At 48.8% G+C, this 18,129-nt stretch overlaps 1 protein-coding gene across 1 annotated transcript; it reads left to right on the top strand.

Annotated features, from left to right (window-relative positions):
• Positions 1-835: 835 nt before the first annotated feature.
• On the top strand, positions 836-16,236 carry lrrc4ba (leucine rich repeat containing 4Ba). Its single transcript, XM_049745350.2, has 4 exons — positions 836-1,110; positions 1,700-1,952; positions 10,954-11,441; positions 13,177-16,236. The coding sequence occupies exons 1-4, from the start codon at positions 1,105-1,107 to the stop codon at positions 15,091-15,093; spliced, it is 2,664 nt and encodes an 887-aa protein (XP_049601307.1). The 5' UTR covers positions 836-1,104; the 3' UTR covers positions 15,094-16,236.
• The last annotated feature ends 1,893 nt before the right edge of the window (positions 16,237-18,129 follow it).

Below are 18,129 nucleotides of genomic sequence, written 5' to 3'. Positions count from 1 at the left end.
TGCCTTAAACAGTCCCTCGGAGTCCGACACGGCATCACCCCCCCCCCCCCCCCCCATCTTCCTGCCCCCATCGCTATTAGCGGCCGCGCGTGCACTCCTACGCTTTGCAGCGGCACCAGACATTGTTATCTGAGGCCCCTTTTGTGCAGCACAAACAGTGAAAAACAGGTACAGTGCGCTTTCCAGTTTCAGGTTCCCAGCCAAGTTTGAATGGGGCTGAATGCTGTATGGATGCGTGAAAGGTAAAGCTGGGATGGGGGTGTGACACTTAGCCCCGGGGACTCTCTTCTCCTGCCCTGTAATTTCTACGTCACAGAAACTTTTTTGTCCAACCTAATGATCTGCTTTCCAGATATTGCTGTGTGAAAACCGCCCCTCCTTGACCGCCGTCTGTGTGAAAGGCAAAGGCTTTAAAATGCGCCCCGAGGCGCTTCCAGCTAAACACCGGCGGCCATCTTTATCCAGTCCCATGCGTTGTGTGTGAGTGCGTGTTTGTGCGTTAAAAGGGCTCTGCAGCACAAACAGCAAGAGGAGGAGATGTGGGTGAAGGTGTGTGTGTGTGCTTATTTAAATAATGAGGCATGAAGGGAGGGGTGTCGAGCCAGGGTTGGAGGAAGAGTGACAAGAGAGGAGGGAGACATCCGGAATGACCATAATACACACAGTGAAGTAGGGAGAGGAGAGTGTGTGTGAAAGGCAGGGGGTGGGGGCGACGGAGAGGGGAGGGATCTCCACTGCACTGTTGTGTGACTGGAAATTTAATAGCAGCCACACTGAGGGAGCCACTAAACAAGCTGCAGCTGTGTGTGAGGCGTCATAACGACGGAGCTTCACTGCAGACGGCGTGTAAGGGGAGTGGCGGTGTCGTCGTGGTGGGGCGGGGGGCTCGACTAATGAGCAATTACATTGTGCTCGTTAAGTGCACAAGGGACTTGTGCGGCAGCGGTCACGTGTTCCAACGGGAGAACAGGTTGCTCGTCCTGTTGCTCGTACTGGGCGAATTCCGAGACACTTCGGAAGCTCGGTGAACTGCGGAACCGGTCGGCCGCTTTCCCACCACGCGATCAGGAACTTGCACTTGGTGGACGTAGCAACACAGATGTGATGCAGGTGCACAGCAGAGCAAAGTCCTAAAGCTTCTTTTGTCGTCGATATTCAATCACTGTTTTTAGTTGCTGGAAGGTTCTGACCTATCTCAAAGCTTACCTATCTCAAGGCACACGTGCAATACACAGTTGAGCTGTTTTGAACTGCTTCACATCTGTGTTGCGCAACAGTCCACCAATCTATGACACCCGTCAACTGCTATTTATCAACTTTGGGCACCGGTGAGCTCTAGCCCCGTCGGACATAATAAATGGGCGGTAGTTTCAAGGTCCCGGCCTGGAATCGCAGTTCGCAGGTTCATTCCATATGCAACACAGATGTGAAGTCCATCAAGCCGCCACCTGTGTGAAGGTGTGAGCGCGTCCGCGTGAGCGTGCGTGAGCGCGTCCGTGTGAGCCCGAGTGTGCGTGCGCGGCGCGACGAGTGCGCGTGGGCGTTGCCACGGCAACCGCTCCGGTAAGCGACGTGACGCAACCCGCAGAACGCGTGCGTGGGAATCGCGCACGCGCCGCCCGGAACACTTTCACGCCGTCATTAATCACCGTCATCGTTCCTAACCACCACTTGCTCGTCTTGTCTTTGAGGTGCTCAGGGAGCTCACGTGCATTCCAGAGTCCTCATCCGCGAGAGAGAGAGAGAGAGAGAGAGAGAGAGCGAGAGAGAGAGAGCGAGAGAGAGAGAGAGAGCGAGAGAGAGAGAGAGCGAAGGAGGTGGAGGAAGACGGCGGGCACTCTGCAGAGAAGCACGTCCCCGCTGCCGCTGCTGCCGTGAGAGCGCTGCATGGGTGCAGGATGCGTCTTTCCCCGCCGGCGCCGTCATCATCGTTCGCCTCTTTTCCCGCCAAGGTGAGACGCTTTTGTCTGTCCGTCCTGTCCTCAAAGTCCATCATTCCTTGCGAGGATGGATGGCGTCCGCGCAGAAATACTTGTCAATGCAATTATCCGCATCCCGCGCCGTCCCGGCTCGGAAATCCAGGAATGATGTTGCGTGCGTTCGCGTGTGTATTGGTATGTGTGTGTATGTGAGAATGAGTGGGTGTGTGTGACAGGGAGAATGAGTGTGTGTATGCTGGTGTGTTGTTCTGTGTGCGTGCGTGTGTGTTTTTTGAAGTGTTTGTATCATGCGTGTGTGTATTTGTCAGTGAGAGCATGTGTGTGTTTGTTGATGAGTGTGTTGTTTTGTGTGAGAATATATGTCAGTGTGTGAGTGCATTTGTTAGGGTGTTTGTATCATGCGTGTGTGTGTTTGTGTGCATGTGAACATGTGTTTATTAGTTTTTGGTTTGTCTAGTTAGCGGATGTGTGTGAGCGCGTGTTTTTTATTAGTGTTTGGTTGGCGTAGTTATTGTGTGTGTGTTGTACAGTTCCTAGGTGTACGTGTGAGGAGTCATTTGATTTGCATACTCGGAATTCAACAGATTCCCCCCCCTTCAATGTAGTTGTGATGGGCGCACCTTGAGCCTCCAGGAGCCCCCCCCACACACACACACACACACACACACACACACACTTTCCCCTTTCCTCGCTCCTACCTACCCCTCCTCTTTCTGCCGTCGTTCATTAATCGCACTTGTTTGCGCAGATAATCAGTTTCCCGGCTCGCCTCCGCCGTGATGATCGCAGGAAATTGCGCAGGCACCTTGCGGGGCCGCTGCGTGTGTGCCGGCTTAAGCATGTGAGTCAGTCGGAGACCCCCCACCTCCCCCGCCTCCGCCGGTCTTGAAGACCCCCCCCCAGTGGGGAACAAGGAGCAGATAGATGAGGGCTTACGAAGGAATACTGTGTCTTAATGGGGGGCGTCAGGGAGGTTGTAACAGGGCACTGGGGCAATATTAGAGGGGGGGGTATGCCAGGTGGGGGGTGCAGAGGTGAGGTGTGTAGAGGTGACTTGTTTGTAGGTGAAGGTGTTTGATTTGCATTGATGGCAACGTGTTGCATCACGTGCAGATGTCGTGCAATCGTACACGAGTTGTTCTGTTGGAAGAGCAGCAACACGAAATGGTGGAGTTAAAGTTGCCCGCTTACCAGAGAGCCCCTTCACATGGCAATTCAGTTCCCCTTTTTTCTTGTGACTGTGTGAAAGGCATAGAATGGCGGAGGTGTTCAATTCCGCCCGCTTCAGAGGTTCTGCATGAAAGGTACTGACGGGAACTGGGGAGTTGTCAAAGTCGACGCCTGAATTTTCACATTTGCCCTTTCCCGCTATGGATGTGTTGCTTCTTGGAGTGGAGTTGGAGGTAGGCCACATGACGTGCAAGGGACATCGCCGCTGCTGTATTAAGATGCAAACCGAGTGACACTTGCCCTAAATTTGTTATGTGGGAAAGTGCGTGCGTTTGTGCGCATATACAATGTGTGCTGCTCCAGACAGCAGCAAAGGAGCCAACATTATGGATGGCAGAAAAAGTAGCTGCCGTAATCAGGGCGGCCGAGTGAACCAGAGAGAGGCGCTGACGTCTTCGTCGCTTTGACTGATGCCGCTGACGGATGACAAGACTTTGTCTTTCTAGATTATTTCTTACAAAATGAAAACTGCTTTTGATTTTAAAAGGCCTCCAATTGAGTCAGAACTTGAGTGGGCCATTTTTGGTCATTTTGCAGGAGAGTCATTTTACGTCACTTCTTCTGCATCGTTGTCTTAGCACACATTGTGCACACAATTTTTGAACCATATTTAATATCGTGTTATTTTTGGGGGGGGGTTTCTTTCCCCAAATAAAAAATTTGTTATCAGGCTGGCCCTCAAACACCAGCATCCATTGCAGCTCTGCTTTGGCCCACCAGACCACCTTTGGCGCTCATTGTTTTCAGGGTCAGTGACGCCATAAGAGCCCCAGCGGCCCCGGCGACCCCGGCGGTCCCGACGGTCCCGCTACCAGCGCTTAGCATGTAAACACTGACGCCTTGATGGCAAGAAGCCGAGCGCTCTTGCGTTACTTGTGAGTCAACCTGCTCGCTTTCCTAGGCGCCCCAGGCGCAGCACGGGGGCACTGTCGCACCAGATAAGGCCTAATCTGGGTGCTGATGTCACGAGGGGGGGGGGGGGGGGGATGTTGGGGGGGCACACTTTAGACCATTTGTTGCTCGAGACCTAAGATGCGTCCTCATAGCGTCGACTCATTTTATTTACACGGTTTTGCCCCATTTGCACATTTTCCCGGTTGCGGAAGTTGAAGCCACTTTCATGTGCGCGGCCATCTTGGGAATGGGCCCAGTGTTGCTTTGACAAATCAGCAGAACTGCTGCCCCTCACATGTCAAAATTGGAACTTAACCTTGGCTAGCAAAAAAAAATAAAATAATAATCTGTGCCTCATTTTAGAGCAGGAATGATGGCGCCGCAAGATGGCGAGTCGTTACCGTGGCAACCCCGAGAGCTTCCATGTTGCACATGGTGTGTGTAGCGAGGAGATACAAAAGCGGCCTCCACGCCTCCGCCTCGAGGAAGGGAGGAGCGTCTCTCCCGACGTCTCCCTTATCTCGCCTTTTGATGTGTGTGCCGCGTCGCCGTGGCGACGTCCATCATCTGGTGGCCCCGGGGGCTGCGTCCTCGTACAGGGTCGCTGTTGATCCGGTCGCACATTAGTCAGCCCATCAATCATCTTGGGAGAGGTCGCTGAAGAGTGACATGTTGGCGACCGGACGCCATTTGTTGCTCGTTGGGGGGGGGGGAGGTATTTACCTTTCTACTTTTTTTTTTTTTTTACTTTTTCAAAGTGCTTTCCGCCGATCTTGTTTCTTTCAACCGCTGCGTCTTTTATGGTAATGCAGGCAATGTATGTGGTGTGTGTGAATATTGATGTGGTGGTGTGTCCTGCATTCTAAATGCGGGCACGTGTAAACTGCTGCTTGCTTCTCAAATTACTTCTCATCTGTACATTTGCATACTCTCTTCTTCTCGCAATATCAAAGTGTTTTTGTTTGCACTTGACCTTGACGCGGACTTTGACATTGAGCCACTTGCAACCGGCGCGGTTTGTTTGAGTGTCTTTTTTTTTCCCCGCACGTGCTCGCCGTAGGCCTGCGTGCATCTTTTCAGCAACTTTTGAATATTTCATGTGTGGAAAACAACAAAGATTGCACACGCATATTTTCATGAGCGTTTGTGTGAATGGTTTTGATGTTTGGCTCGTTTTCCTTGTTTTGGTCATCTTTAACCTCTTCATCATCTTTATCTTTCATTTTCTGCCTTCCGCATCGTTATCTTCTTTGTCCTCAACTTTTTCACCATCTCAGTCTTGTCCCTCATCACCTCTGTCCTCATCTTTTCCCGCCACCTCTTCATTTAATTCGTCATCTTTATTAGTTTTTTCGTCCTCTTCTCCGTCTGTGCTCATTCTTGCCTAAAGTCAGAGCGCCTGCGAGTTGCCCCCATTTTCATCTTTCAACCCCCCCCCAAGTCAATTCTGCCTAGCGGTTAGTGAAAGGTTTGAAATGTTTATAAGCAACCACGACCAGCATGAACTGCGATAGACTAGCCCCACGAGGAGGCCCGCCAATGTTCTGCCGTGTACCATTTTGCACATCCAAAGCTAAAAGATGGCGGTGAAATTGTAGCTTCAAGAGATCTGGCACGACACACCGCTGCGTAATCAATCTCGTCATTGGATTGAACTGTAGCCTGCTTAAGAAAATCGCATCGTATTGTAATTGGAGTGCACCGCAATAACTTTGGAGTGAGCGGAATTATCACACTGAATGTGTGTATTGGAATCTTATTGGAATCGGAGTGAATCGTGTCAACGGAGGGTAGCATAATTGAAGTGTATTGAGTCGGAATCGGAATCCAGCTCAGAATTGGTGTGGACTCTGCCGAACGATGTTGGGATTGGAGTAAATTGTATCATATCGTATCATTATTTGGAATCAAAATGGATCACTTTATAAATATTCTAATATTAAGTGTATCATATTTCATTGGAACACATCCTATTCTATTTGGAGCGTGACGTATCATAATTGGAGTGCATGGTCTTTAATTTCAACAAGTCACTTCACGTTTCCATGAAGCTAGTTTGCACCACATGAAATCAATCAAAATGATTAACAACGTATCATCGATTAGTTATTTTCCAGTTCACGGACAAAGGCAACTCCCCGAGGGCCGCCTCGTTTCCACGTTTCAGCCTGTCAATAACGTCCTGGCGAGCCTGAGAAAAGACGGCGCGGTGCAGATGGCGTGCAACGCGAAGCGAGGCGAGTCCCGACCGCCGCCCCACGGGGACGGCGAGACGGAATCGGACTTGAGCGGACGACGTTTCCCTCGATATATGTCACAATCTTTTGCATTATGTCAAAACATGTGTCAGTACGGTGAGACTCATTCCGATTATGATGAATACGATTCGATTTACTTCTCTGACGCTACAACTCTTACGCCGATGGAAAAAATATTCATACCACTTTGATTATAATGGGATGTGATACCCTTCACTCCAATTTTATGTGGCATAATTCATTCCAATCAGGATAATCCTCTCCTCAATATCGATGATAGGATTCTCTTTAATTACGATTCGATGATTACAGAATTATTCTTGCCAACTTTACTTTTGATTCACTTCAAATTCTGGTGGTGTTCCAACAGAATTCACTTCAATTACAATATGATTCTCTCCAATTACGAGATGATTCTCTTCCATTCAGAGCCAAGCCACAAAGTGCGGCAGTCCATCACAATCGGAGGCAATGTGTCACAAGATATGACATGATGTCACATCACGTGGCACATTGTAGCATAGCTGCCAGCCGCTGATTGAATCCATCCACTCCATCCATTAACGTTTTATTAAAATGCGTTTAGCGGCGCACTCGCTCTGACATGATGGATTCCATCACGTCGTTTTAATCAATACCACCATTGATTCACCACACACACAACACACACACGCACGCACGCACACACACACGCACGCACGCACGCACGCACGCACGCACGCACGCACGCACACACACACACACACACACACACACACACAGGAAGTGGCTTTCAACTCGCACTTAATGGAGACTTTTAGTACGTCACAGATTATAACTGCTAATGCGTGGAAGACACAAGGCTACGGCAGCTAACGGGCCTAGCCAAACATTGCCTTTTGGTGCACGCTTGAGTCTGTGTGGCAAAGGGCTGGTGTTGGGGTGAAGTCGATTCTGTCTAATCTATCACCTCTGCCTCCACGTAGCGCCTCGCTGCACGATGGTTCCCGGGGGATCATCCAGGTATTCCCGCCTTATCCGAGCGCGGCTGACGGATTTGGGTCCTCATTCACGCTCGACTGGACGCAGCAAAGAAAGGGGGGAGGGGGGGGGCAAACGTTTAACCCGCAAAGCGGTCTGACAAGCGGAGTGTCTCGCTTGCCGTGTTTCTGGTGATTCACACGTCCGGTAGACAAAGCGGTAACACTGCAACGTTTATCATCATTTGGCCAACGTGACGATAACGCTTTTCACATTTCACATCCACGCACGCACTAAAAATCTAGAAATATGACCCATTCCAATTTTTATATGATTCATTCCAAATGTGATTTGATACAACACAATTCATTCCAATTCTGGTGTGAAGCACTTCATTGATAACACAATATGATTACGATTCTCTCCGATTGTGATGTAGTATCATACACTTCAATATAATTTGATTCATTCCGATTTTGATGCAACACCATGTGATTCACTCCAATTGATACAATTCAATTCTCTTCACTTATGATGCAATGTGACACAAGTGACTGCCATTACAAGGCGACTGCAAGTAGAATACGACCGATTCCAATTACAATGCAAGTGGTAATGTGTAATCTTGTCTACTTTAGCGGCGCATTTGCTCTTTAGGAAGTCAAATCCCGGAGCCGGGACGTGGCCCGGGATCAAACACGTGCAGACATCTTTTAACCTCCTCCAGCCGACACATCGGCCATTAAACATTTAGCTTGTGTGCGATTAGGAATTCCTGTCATGCATCCAAAGATATGAAATATGTCAGCGTGCATTACGGCCCGCATGCTAAACGCACTAAAGCATGAGCACAACGTCTGGAATATTTCACTGAGATTTAAAGAGGGGGGGGGAGTGCGAGCAAGAGAGAAAGAGAGGCCAAAAAGGCGAGTGAGCGAGCGGAATGTCTGCAGGCCAGGGGGTGTGTTGGGAATAACGGGAAGTGAAGTGCCTACATTTCTCCGCTCACAACACACAAACATCAAATCCGCTGTGTCATCCACGCGCTTGCTGGATGCTATGCTAAATGTCACATTTTTACATGTTGTCCTCAAACGCACCGTAAGCACTAAATATGATGTTAGCTGCAGCATGACATCGATGCCACCCACAATTTGGGCCCTCGTAAAAACATTGACCGCAATCTCTTGTAATGAGCTTGCAATGTTGTCTGCGTAGCGTCCACTTGTCGCGCTAGCAAACGGCAACGTTGTCATCTGCGGTCGCGGCGGCAGTGTGACGATGTTCAGGCCGTGTCGTTTGTACAAGCATGTGTTTGGGCTGCTAATGAGCTGGCTGGTGGGGGGGGGGGGGGCAGTGGATACAGCTGGATGGAGGCTGAATAGGGTTACCATGGTAACTGTTGGCGAACATTTGAATGCTCAGTGAGCCGGAGGAAAGCTGGGAGAGGAAGCTGGGCTGCGCCGTGCGTGCGTGTGTGTGTGTCAAAGGGTTAATGTGTGACATGTTAGCGGGTTAAAGTCTCATCAAAATGCGAGGTCACTGTAATGTCTACTCGCCAGCCACTGGAGATCGCCTGGGGGGTTGCTCTGGCTTATGGTGGTCTCAGATGCAGTGTATCAATACCCAAAAATGTGCATCGATACCTAAAAACATGAATCGATACTATTAACATATAGGTTGATATGGATGTTTTACTGTTGATGATCAAACTTGTCATAGTATCGATATCTGACGTGATTGCACCGATACCGAACAAAGGGGCAGCATCGATATTGATGCGTTGTCAGAACAACGAGAAAAATACTGATCTTAAAATTTCATTAAAAATTATTATCGATCACATCGAAGCTCCCTCGAACCGCCTTCGCCTCTCAACCATTTCTCACTTTCTCGTTGTCCCCCCTTCTGCTTATTAATATCCCAAAATGTTCCCTTTCCTTTTTTTGAATTTCTCTCTCTATTTATACCACCTCTTCATCCCCGATCATCCTTTCACTCCCGCTTCATGTTCGCCCCCCTCTTCGTCTTCCTCCTCTGCAGCTGCTCAGTATTCATCCATTACGCCGTTGATAATTCCCTCTTTTTCCACCTCCTTCTTTTCCTCCATCCATCAGATTAATCATCCTTCGCTCTTTCCTCACCTGGCAATGTCCAAGTGGCATCATTAAAGTCGTCGTTTATAACAAATGTCAAATAAAACGCGTCAGCGCCTGTTGTGCAGTGTGGCGGGGCGGGCCAGGCGAGGCGAGGCAGGCCACCTGCCTGCATTTCCATCCAGGGTGCTAACGCTGTTAGCTTAGCTATCAAGCAGACTGCGGCAGGCAAGCAGGCAGGCTAGCGTCTTCCCTTAGGCTAACAATTAGCATTTGAGCTTTCTTTTGTGCTTGTGTTTTTTTTGCCAGTGTCATCGCTTCGGGCTGGGAAGGATGACATGATTAAGAAAGGGGAGAAGGTGTTTTTATTGGAAATGTGTTTGTTTAGAAGAAATGTGCTTTATTTGGTTCTCTTTTTTGCTTCACAGTCCACTTCTTGTTGTGTTCAGTTAATGGCCATCTGTAAAACTGTGATCTGCGTGGTGATCTGCACTTGAGTTGAATTCAATTTTGCACATTGCCATTCCATTTGTATGTTTCAGCATTTCCAGGAAAAAGTGTATGAGCCTTCCCCATTCAATCAAACCAGTCCAACTTTGGGATTGTTAGTCTGCCAAGAACAATTACGTCTGTTTGACACAATAGCTCCGAAAGATCTTTGTCTTTGATACGCTCTAAATGTCTGCATTGTTGATGGTGAGAAAGGAAAGGCCTTTGATTCGCTCTCTTCTTCCTCATTCTTTTCATCTTTGTTGTTCCTCCTCGCCGACTCCTCGCCGGGCTTTATGTTCCCAAACAAGCGTTGGGAAGAAAGGGAATCGCGTCTGCTTATTTGCGTCGCTGTGTGCTACCCTGGAAAATCCTTGCAATTTAACATCAGGGCCTGACGAGTATAACGTCTTCCGACAGGGTCTCGCTTGGACGCATTCCCTCGTTGAATTTTGTCCAAAATGGCAACGGGACATTGGTCATTGAGACTTTTTTGTCTGTCTTGTTGTGATAGAAATGGCAGATGAATTCCTTGCCATGAGACTTTTTGGTGTATTCTGTCATTTTTGATTGGTCCAGTCGATCTCATGTCCATCCCCGAATTTGGTGTCAGGTGCAATTTCTTTTGAGCATTTGTCTGAAATGGCTGCAACATCAGACTTGCTGCACGGGTCCTTAAGACGTTTACTTCTTGTGTACGTTGTGTCTTGACAAACTAGCATAACCAACCTCATGTTGATCTGTTAAGCTTTCCAGAGGCATCGCACGAACATGTCGCTTCAAATCACAATGGCTGGCTGACTTGTTCAGTTTCGGTCACGGGTCTTTGAGACTTTTTTGTGCATCTTGGCATGACGGACATGTCCGCCCAATTTCACGTCCGCTGATGAAACTGGTGTCGGCAGCTCATTGTCATTTTTTGCTTTACAGGAAGCACATCTGAAAGAATTCAAAATGGCTGACTTCCTGTACGTTTTCTTGAATGGGTCAGAGAAGAGACTCGCGTGCGTCGGTGAAACAATATTTTTTTTTTCCCCAAATACGTATGTCAATTTTCCTCTTCTTGTCTTTGTTGTTTATCCTCAGTGACACCCGGCTTTGCGTCCTCCCCAAACGAGCGTGGGCAGAAAGGGAATAACATCTGCTTATCTGCGTCGCTCTATGTTCCCACGGCACACCAGAGCAGAAGCGCAGAGATCGGCAGCGGCGCCAAAGCGGCAGAGGCGCCATGCGGGATTAAACGGTGGCGCATTGGGATTAAGGATCCCCCGAGGCTTTTCCGGACACGTGGGCCGCACCTTTGGATCGCAGCGCCGGGTCATGACCCAGTTGCCATGCGCATCGCCACGCTGACCTGCCTTCCCGGCCCTTCCTCCCCCTTCCTCTTTGCGCTGCTCTACTTCCTGTCGGCGCTGGCGGCGGTGGTGCTCGCCTCGTCGTCCTCGTGCCCGGACCGCTGCTCCTGCTCCAACCAAGCCAGCCGAGTCATCTGCACCCGCCAGAGCCTGGACGACGTGCCGGACAGCATCTCCGTCAACACCAGATACCTCAACCTGCAGGAGAACGCCATCCAGGTGAGGTGGTGCTCTCAGGGACATGCCCAAATCATAGCGCCCTTGACGCCGCTGTGTATCTTCAGGGACAGTCGGAAACGCAGAATTCCTGGCATGAATGTTCTCAACTCTACTGTCTGTCTATTTAATCAATGATCTCATTCAGTCAGATGTTTTCTTCAGGGACAATCTTAAATCCTGAACTTTCTCACTGAACTGATTGTGTGATTGGTCCAAATTTCGTGGCAGCCCGCTGTCACATAAATGCGACACACTCTGAGTTTATGAAAGATTCTTTTAGTTCTCCGGCAGGCTTAAAGAGCTTTCATCCATTATTCCAGCTTTACTTTTCCGTTTGTTCGCCCGTCTCTAGTGCAGTTGGAAGAAGTGAACATTGACAAGTTAATCCAAAAATCCCAAACAGGCGTTTAAAAGGCTTTTTTATTATTTATTTTTTTATTTTTTATTGTGGTGTATCGCCGTGTGTTATGTTTACGGTCGCGCACATAAAAATGCTCCCCGGGAGAAATATGCGTGCCACTTATTGACTGGCGACGATAAACAACAACGTCAGACATGTTCCAATTAAGAGTTTATATATTACATATCGACTCACAAACGGCTCACTTTTGCCCGCGTGCTTGATTGCAAAACACGCAGATGATTTCAATTAAAAACCAACTCGGCTTTACGAGAGAAGTAATTACAAACACGTCGGTGGGGAGGAAAAAAAAAAGATTGTGATTTATGACGATAGCTGGTCGCTTGGCATTGTAATACCACCTTCTTCCTCGGGAGGCAGCAGTGAGCGCTGACATTCTTACTCGCTCACCAAAATGTGGGAGAATATGTCCAAAATTTTATGTAAGTGTAACAAAAAAGCTGTATGATGCTGGCCAAAATGAAATCCAGTGAGTTTGATTTGATTCTGTTTCAACTTTAAGGCAAATGTAACAAAATTTCCATCAAAATCCACACGATTAGACTTTTTGGGGGTTCTGACATAGATGTCCCTTTTCCATACGTTAAAATCTCTTCTGGGACTTGAAACAAGCTGCCGCACACAAGAAACAAAATTTCCAATATTAGTTTTCCTTTGGAGCGGATACATTCCGATTTGCTCGCACGTATCCCGGAGCGCCTCTTGAAATGATTAAAAAATCTAAAAATGTTTTAACACCTGAAGGCATCCTAGATTCTCCGGCTTATTTTTTCCTTTGCTCGGCTAAGGACCCTTGCGGTGAAGCCTTGACAGCTCCCACCAGCCCCCAACACCTCCCTCCCACTTCCTGCTCTACATTTGGAGGCGGAGGTGGCTCAATTCCAGGAGTGTGTGTGTGTGTGTGTGTTTCACAGAAAGATTAGGCAAGACACACACACACACACACACACACTGCAACCCCCAAAGTGGAACACAATCCGTTCTGTAACGCTGGTTTATGGCAAATCCTTGAAATGATCATCCAACTTTGATGCCTCGTTGTGCCTACATAAGGTAGCAGGGCCAAAAAAAACCTTGAAAATTTCAGTCACAGTCTTGAAATTCACCTACGATGGCTGCTTAAAAGCCAAACGGCCCACTTCCTGCGCCGTTTTGGCCAGTATGTCAGCATCAATGGCAATTTCAACGGGCCGGCCTTTATTCCGCCGCCTGTTGTTTTTTTAACTAAATGTTCAAAGTATAAAGCAAAACTCAGTCGCAGAGTTCCACTGCCAAAGATCGTCAGTGTTGTAACTTTGCGTGGTCACCCCGCAGGTCATCAAGTCGGACACCTTCAAGCACCTGCGGCACCTGGAGATCCTGCAGCTCTCCAAGAACCAGATCCGTCAGATCGAAGTGGGCGCCTTCAATGGCCTCCCCAACCTCAACACGCTGGAGCTGTTTGACAACCGCCTCACGCTGGTGCCCTCGCACGCCTTCGAGTACCTCAGCAAGCTGCGTGAGCTGTGGCTGCGTAACAACCCCATCGAGACACTGCCGGGCTACGCCTTCCACCGCGTGCCCTCGCTGCGCCGGCTGGACCTGGGCGAACTCAAGAAGCTGGACTTTATCTCTGATGCCGCCTTTGTGGGTCTGGTCAACCTGCGGTACCTGAACTTGGGCATGTGCGGACTCAAGGACATACCCAAGTTGACGGCCCTGGTGCGGCTGGAGGAGCTGGAGCTATCGGGGAACCGGTTGGAGATCATCCGCCCCGGGTCCTTCCAGGGTTTGGCTTCGCTGCGGAAGCTGTGGCTGATGCACTCGCAGGTGTCGGTGATTGAACGCAACGCCTTTGATGACTTGAAGAACCTGGAGGAGCTCAACCTGTCCCACAATTCCTTACACTCGCTGCCGCATGATCTCTTCACGCCGCTGCACCAGCTGGAACGGGTGCACCTGAACCACAACCCTTGGGTGTGCACCTGCGACGTGCTTTGGCTCAGCTGGTGGCTAAAGGAGACGGTGCCCAGCAACACAACCTGCTGCGCCCGCTGCCACGCGCCGCCCTTCCTCAAGGGTAAATACATTGGCGAGCTGGACCAGAGTCACTTCACCTGCTACGCACCCGTCATCGTGGAACCGCCCACCGACCTCAACGTCACCGAAGGCATGGCGGCCGAGCTCAAGTGCCGCACCAGCACCTCCACCACCTCGGTCAACTGGATCACTCCCAACGGGACGCTGATGACCCATGGCTCGTACCGGGTGCGGATCTCAGTGCTGCACGACGGCACACTCAACTTCACCAATGTCACCCTGCGCGATACAGGCCAGTACACCTGCATGGTCACCAACGCAGCCGGGAACACCACAGCCACCGCCGTGCTCAACGTCACTGCCGCCGACGTCAGCGTCAACTACACCTACTTCACCACGGTGACGGTGGAAAGTGTGGAAACGACAGGAGAAGAGGAGTCCGCTCTGGTGGCGATCAACGAGACCTTCATCCGAGTCCTCCCGGTACCAACGCCCTCGGGGAATCTGTGGCCAGACAGCATCCCGACTACAGCCTCCTCACTGTCTGTCGACTGGTCCTCGCCCCGCGCCACCCGGCCCACCTTCACCGTACCCATCACCGAGCCGGGTTTCTCCGGCCTTGACGACGTGATGAAGACCACCAAGATTATCATTGGCTGCTTTGTGGCCATCACCTTCATGGCAGCGGTGATGTTGGTGGTCTTCTACAAGCTGAGGAAGCAGCACCAGCTCCACAAGCACCATGGCCCCGCCCGGGCCATTGAGATCATCAATGTGGAAGACGAGTTGGGCGGTGGGGCCGGTGGCCGGGGTGCCGGCGGCGGCATCGCAGGGGGCTGCGCCTTGACGCAAAGCAGCGGAATCGGGGGCGGCCAGAGCCTGAGGCGGCACCACTCAGACGCCGTCACCCTGCCGCACCTGACTCGCTCGGAGCACCTCAACTACTACAAGACACACCACTTGGGCAACAACATGGTGGGACTTGGCGTCAACAACAACAACAACCCACTGCCTTGCTCCCAGAACATGAGCATGTCCTGCTCCCAAGTACCCAGCTCCTTGACCGGCGGCCTGGGGACCCTGCCCACCCCGGTCCCGCTGCCCCAGCTGAGCCTGCACAGCTCCCTCAAGGGCCTCATGGCCAAAGGGCAGAACGAGCCTCTGCTCTTTAAGAGCGGTTCCAAGGAGAATGTACAAGAGACTCAGATCTGAGGGAACCCATGAAGCCCCCCTGTAGCCCCACGTCGCCCCGTCGAGCACACGCTCCTACCCGCATTCAGGTGACAAGCAGCTCTAGTTTTTGCCAAAGTCCCAAGTCAAGCCAACTAAATGGATGTCGCATCTTTTGTGGATTATTTCTACGGACCGGCTGGGTGGACGGAATAACAGGATGCGTCTCCACGTGGCTTTGTGGACAAACCAGAGCTATAAAAAAAGATAAGAAAAAAGAACATAAAGTACTTGATATTATTATATATGAACGGTAAATATATTTTCACTGGGAGAAATAAATTATAAAGAATCTTTATGAAGCCGCCGACGTAGAAAGTGTGAAGAATATATTTAAACAATCTTGGAAAAAAAATCGTTGTCCTTGTGGTCCGCCTTTCAAAATGGCCGCTGGATGAATCTATTTTCTTTTTTCTAGTCAGGCCCGTGTTTTTTTTGTTTGTTTTTTAGGGGTGGGGGGCAGTGCTCACACCAACAGGGTCAGCGGCGGCGTGCTGTGTAGCATCAACAACAACAATAATAATAATAATGACAACGACAATGACAATAATAAGAAGTGGCATAAGCTCACGGTGTACATAGTCCCAAAAGGCTGCTCGCTAATCACCATCTTTGGATTCACATGTTAGCGTTAGCATTAGCATTGTTATTATCACGCCGTTCGCTCTTCTTTTTTTGTACACTTGAGGGTCTTTTTCTAACGGACACAAAATGGCGGCTGGAGAAAAACGTCAGGATTTGAAGATTATGGAAGGATGACTTCACTCGATGACGGAGGTTTTCGAAGGTAAGCGCCATTTGTCGGTGGGACAGAAAAAAAAAAAAAGACTTTTTTATTCACCCCCAAAAAAGGACAAATCAATGAAAAAATATATAAACATATAGATCTCTTTTAAAAGAAAAAATATGATGATGATTGATTGAGTGTTTTTATTTTTGCATTTTGCTTTTCTTGTTTTTTTTTCTTGTTTTTTTAAAGTGTTCTCTTTCTTCTTGTACTCTTCTTGTTCTTGTTCTTCTAATTAGATGATTCCACGGGTTCTAATTATGCCGACAATATTCTGTTATAGCCCAGGTCACTTTGGAAATTAAAAAAAACTGGCACACAAAATGGCAGCAGCTGGATTCTCGTGGCTGTTTTCTTGATTGTTTTGGTTTTACTTTTGTGTGAGCTATTTTTTTTATTGTCAAGCGGCCGATGGCTGAATCCAAAAAGCTTGACTATTTAGCTCAGCTCGAGCATACCTGCTTCCGATCCAGTTTTGTTAAATGTCGGGCATGAATGTCCACTACTTCTTTATGGCAAACTTGGGCTGTGGTTTCCTTGATTTTTGAATGTCAGCATCTCGTTGCCATGATGACACCCTAATAAATGCCACTGTATCAACTTCAACAGTCGCCCATCCCCCCTCCCGAATCCTCCTCTTCCACCCCATTATCATCATCATCAGGTCTCCATGGCAACAGTTGCCGCTGCGACAGTCCTCATCAAGGTGTCGCCGTTCGCTCCATAAACTCTGCAAATGACTCGTAAGCCCCGACCCCCAACCACTTGTGTGTGTCTCTGAGAAAGACAATTTGTACCTTCAATGCGTCAGGATGGCCCGTGTGTTCGTAATTGATATTTTTATTTGATAGTCAATGTAAGTCAAAATAATTCAACTCAATTTTATTAAAATTTAGTTTAGTGTATTCACTTTAATTTGTAAATTAACAGAAAAACAAAAGAAAAAAAATTGAATGTTTTTTTTATTCAAAACATGAACCAAAAAATCTGGGTTTGTTTTTCTGACAGCAAATAAGTTTGATTATGTGCTCCATGACATAATGACACCTGTTGTGAATTATTGTGTGCCAGTGGGTCAATGAGCATCGTCGTCATGGTCACATTTGATGCTTCTGGATGTTTCTTTTCAATAATGACGCTCAGCTGACTGACACTAGTCTTCATCATTGCACACAAAGCTCCTGCTTGATTGAATCATGACGATGTGGGGGCGCGCCTACGAGAGGGCGTGCCAAGGTGTCCTCCATTCGGGAACGGCCAACACCTTGGCACCAGGCTTAGCTAGCCGTCGTCTTGGTTACTGGGCGCCCCTGGCAACCACATGTCTGTGCCGGTCGTCTTGCCAGCTAGGAGGTGGCTGGTGTGTGTGTGTGTGTGTGTGTGTGTGTGTGCGTGTGTGTGTGCGTGTGCGCGCGCGTGTGTGTGTGCGCGTGCGTGCGGGCGTGTGTGTGGTCAATTGTTGCTTAGCAGATTAGGTTGATATAAATGGGCATATGTCAATCATACTCAGCAAAGGCAAAACCCTGAAAATGTTGCTCCAAACGTCTGCTTTTAACCAAAATGGGCGACACTTCCAAGCATGGGTCCTTGAGACGTTATCATGCGTGTTATGATAGACATATCCTCCCAATTTTGTGTTCATTAGCCAAAGCGGTGTTTGGAGCTAATTTTTGTTTTTCAAACTTTTCAGGCAGCATGACTTCAGAAATTCGTGGCTGCTTCGAAACCAAAGCGGCTGACTTCCATTTCCATTCTGGGCACGAGTGGTACACTAGTAAAAAAAGACAAAAGAAATACGGCCATCGGTGCAGCATTTAAAAAAAAAAAAAAAAAAAAATTCAGCTGCTAAACTATTCAGTCCTCCTCTTGCGGGCTGCGTTGGCACCTCTATTTGCCACAGACAAGTAAGTGCCTGCCTTACATGTCAAGCACTCCGCTTCTTAATGGGAGCTTAAGATCAGGGGATGCTTTGAGAATAATTGTCAATTTTTGTCTATGTGAAGCCCTTTGAGACTGTTTGTGATTTAGGGCTATACAAATAAACTTGACTTGACTTGACTTAAGGATCACGACCCTAGCGAAAGCATGGGAATTTTTTTTTATTCAACTCCTCCATGAAGGTGCATTTTCGTTTCGGCATTGCTTATAAACACTAGCTGTAGACTGGCCAGCCCACCCAACTTCGTAGCAAAGTGACTAGATTTGAGGAGAAGGGCGTGACTTATTTGCGA

The sequence above is a fragment of the Syngnathus scovelli genome, chromosome 16 (assembly GCF_024217435.2).
Source record: "Syngnathus scovelli strain Florida chromosome 16, RoL_Ssco_1.2, whole genome shotgun sequence".
Lineage (NCBI taxonomy): Eukaryota > Metazoa > Chordata > Actinopteri > Syngnathiformes > Syngnathidae > Syngnathus > Syngnathus scovelli.
Note: the sequence above shows the minus strand (reverse complement) of the source record. Positions and strands in the feature narration are given on the sequence as shown.

What these genes read in the sequence shown, in the direction of transcription:
- lrrc4ba (XM_049745350.2), top strand. An exon ending in TCGCCTCTTTTCCCGCCAAG is followed by an intron (nt 1,953 to 10,953) that starts GTGAGACGCTTT and finishes GTTTATCCTCAG; the next exon opens with TGACACCCGGCTTTGCGTCC. An exon ending in TGCAGGAGAACGCCATCCAG is followed by an intron (nt 11,442 to 13,176) that starts GTGAGGTGGTGC and finishes GTCACCCCGCAG; the next exon opens with GTCATCAAGTCGGACACCTT.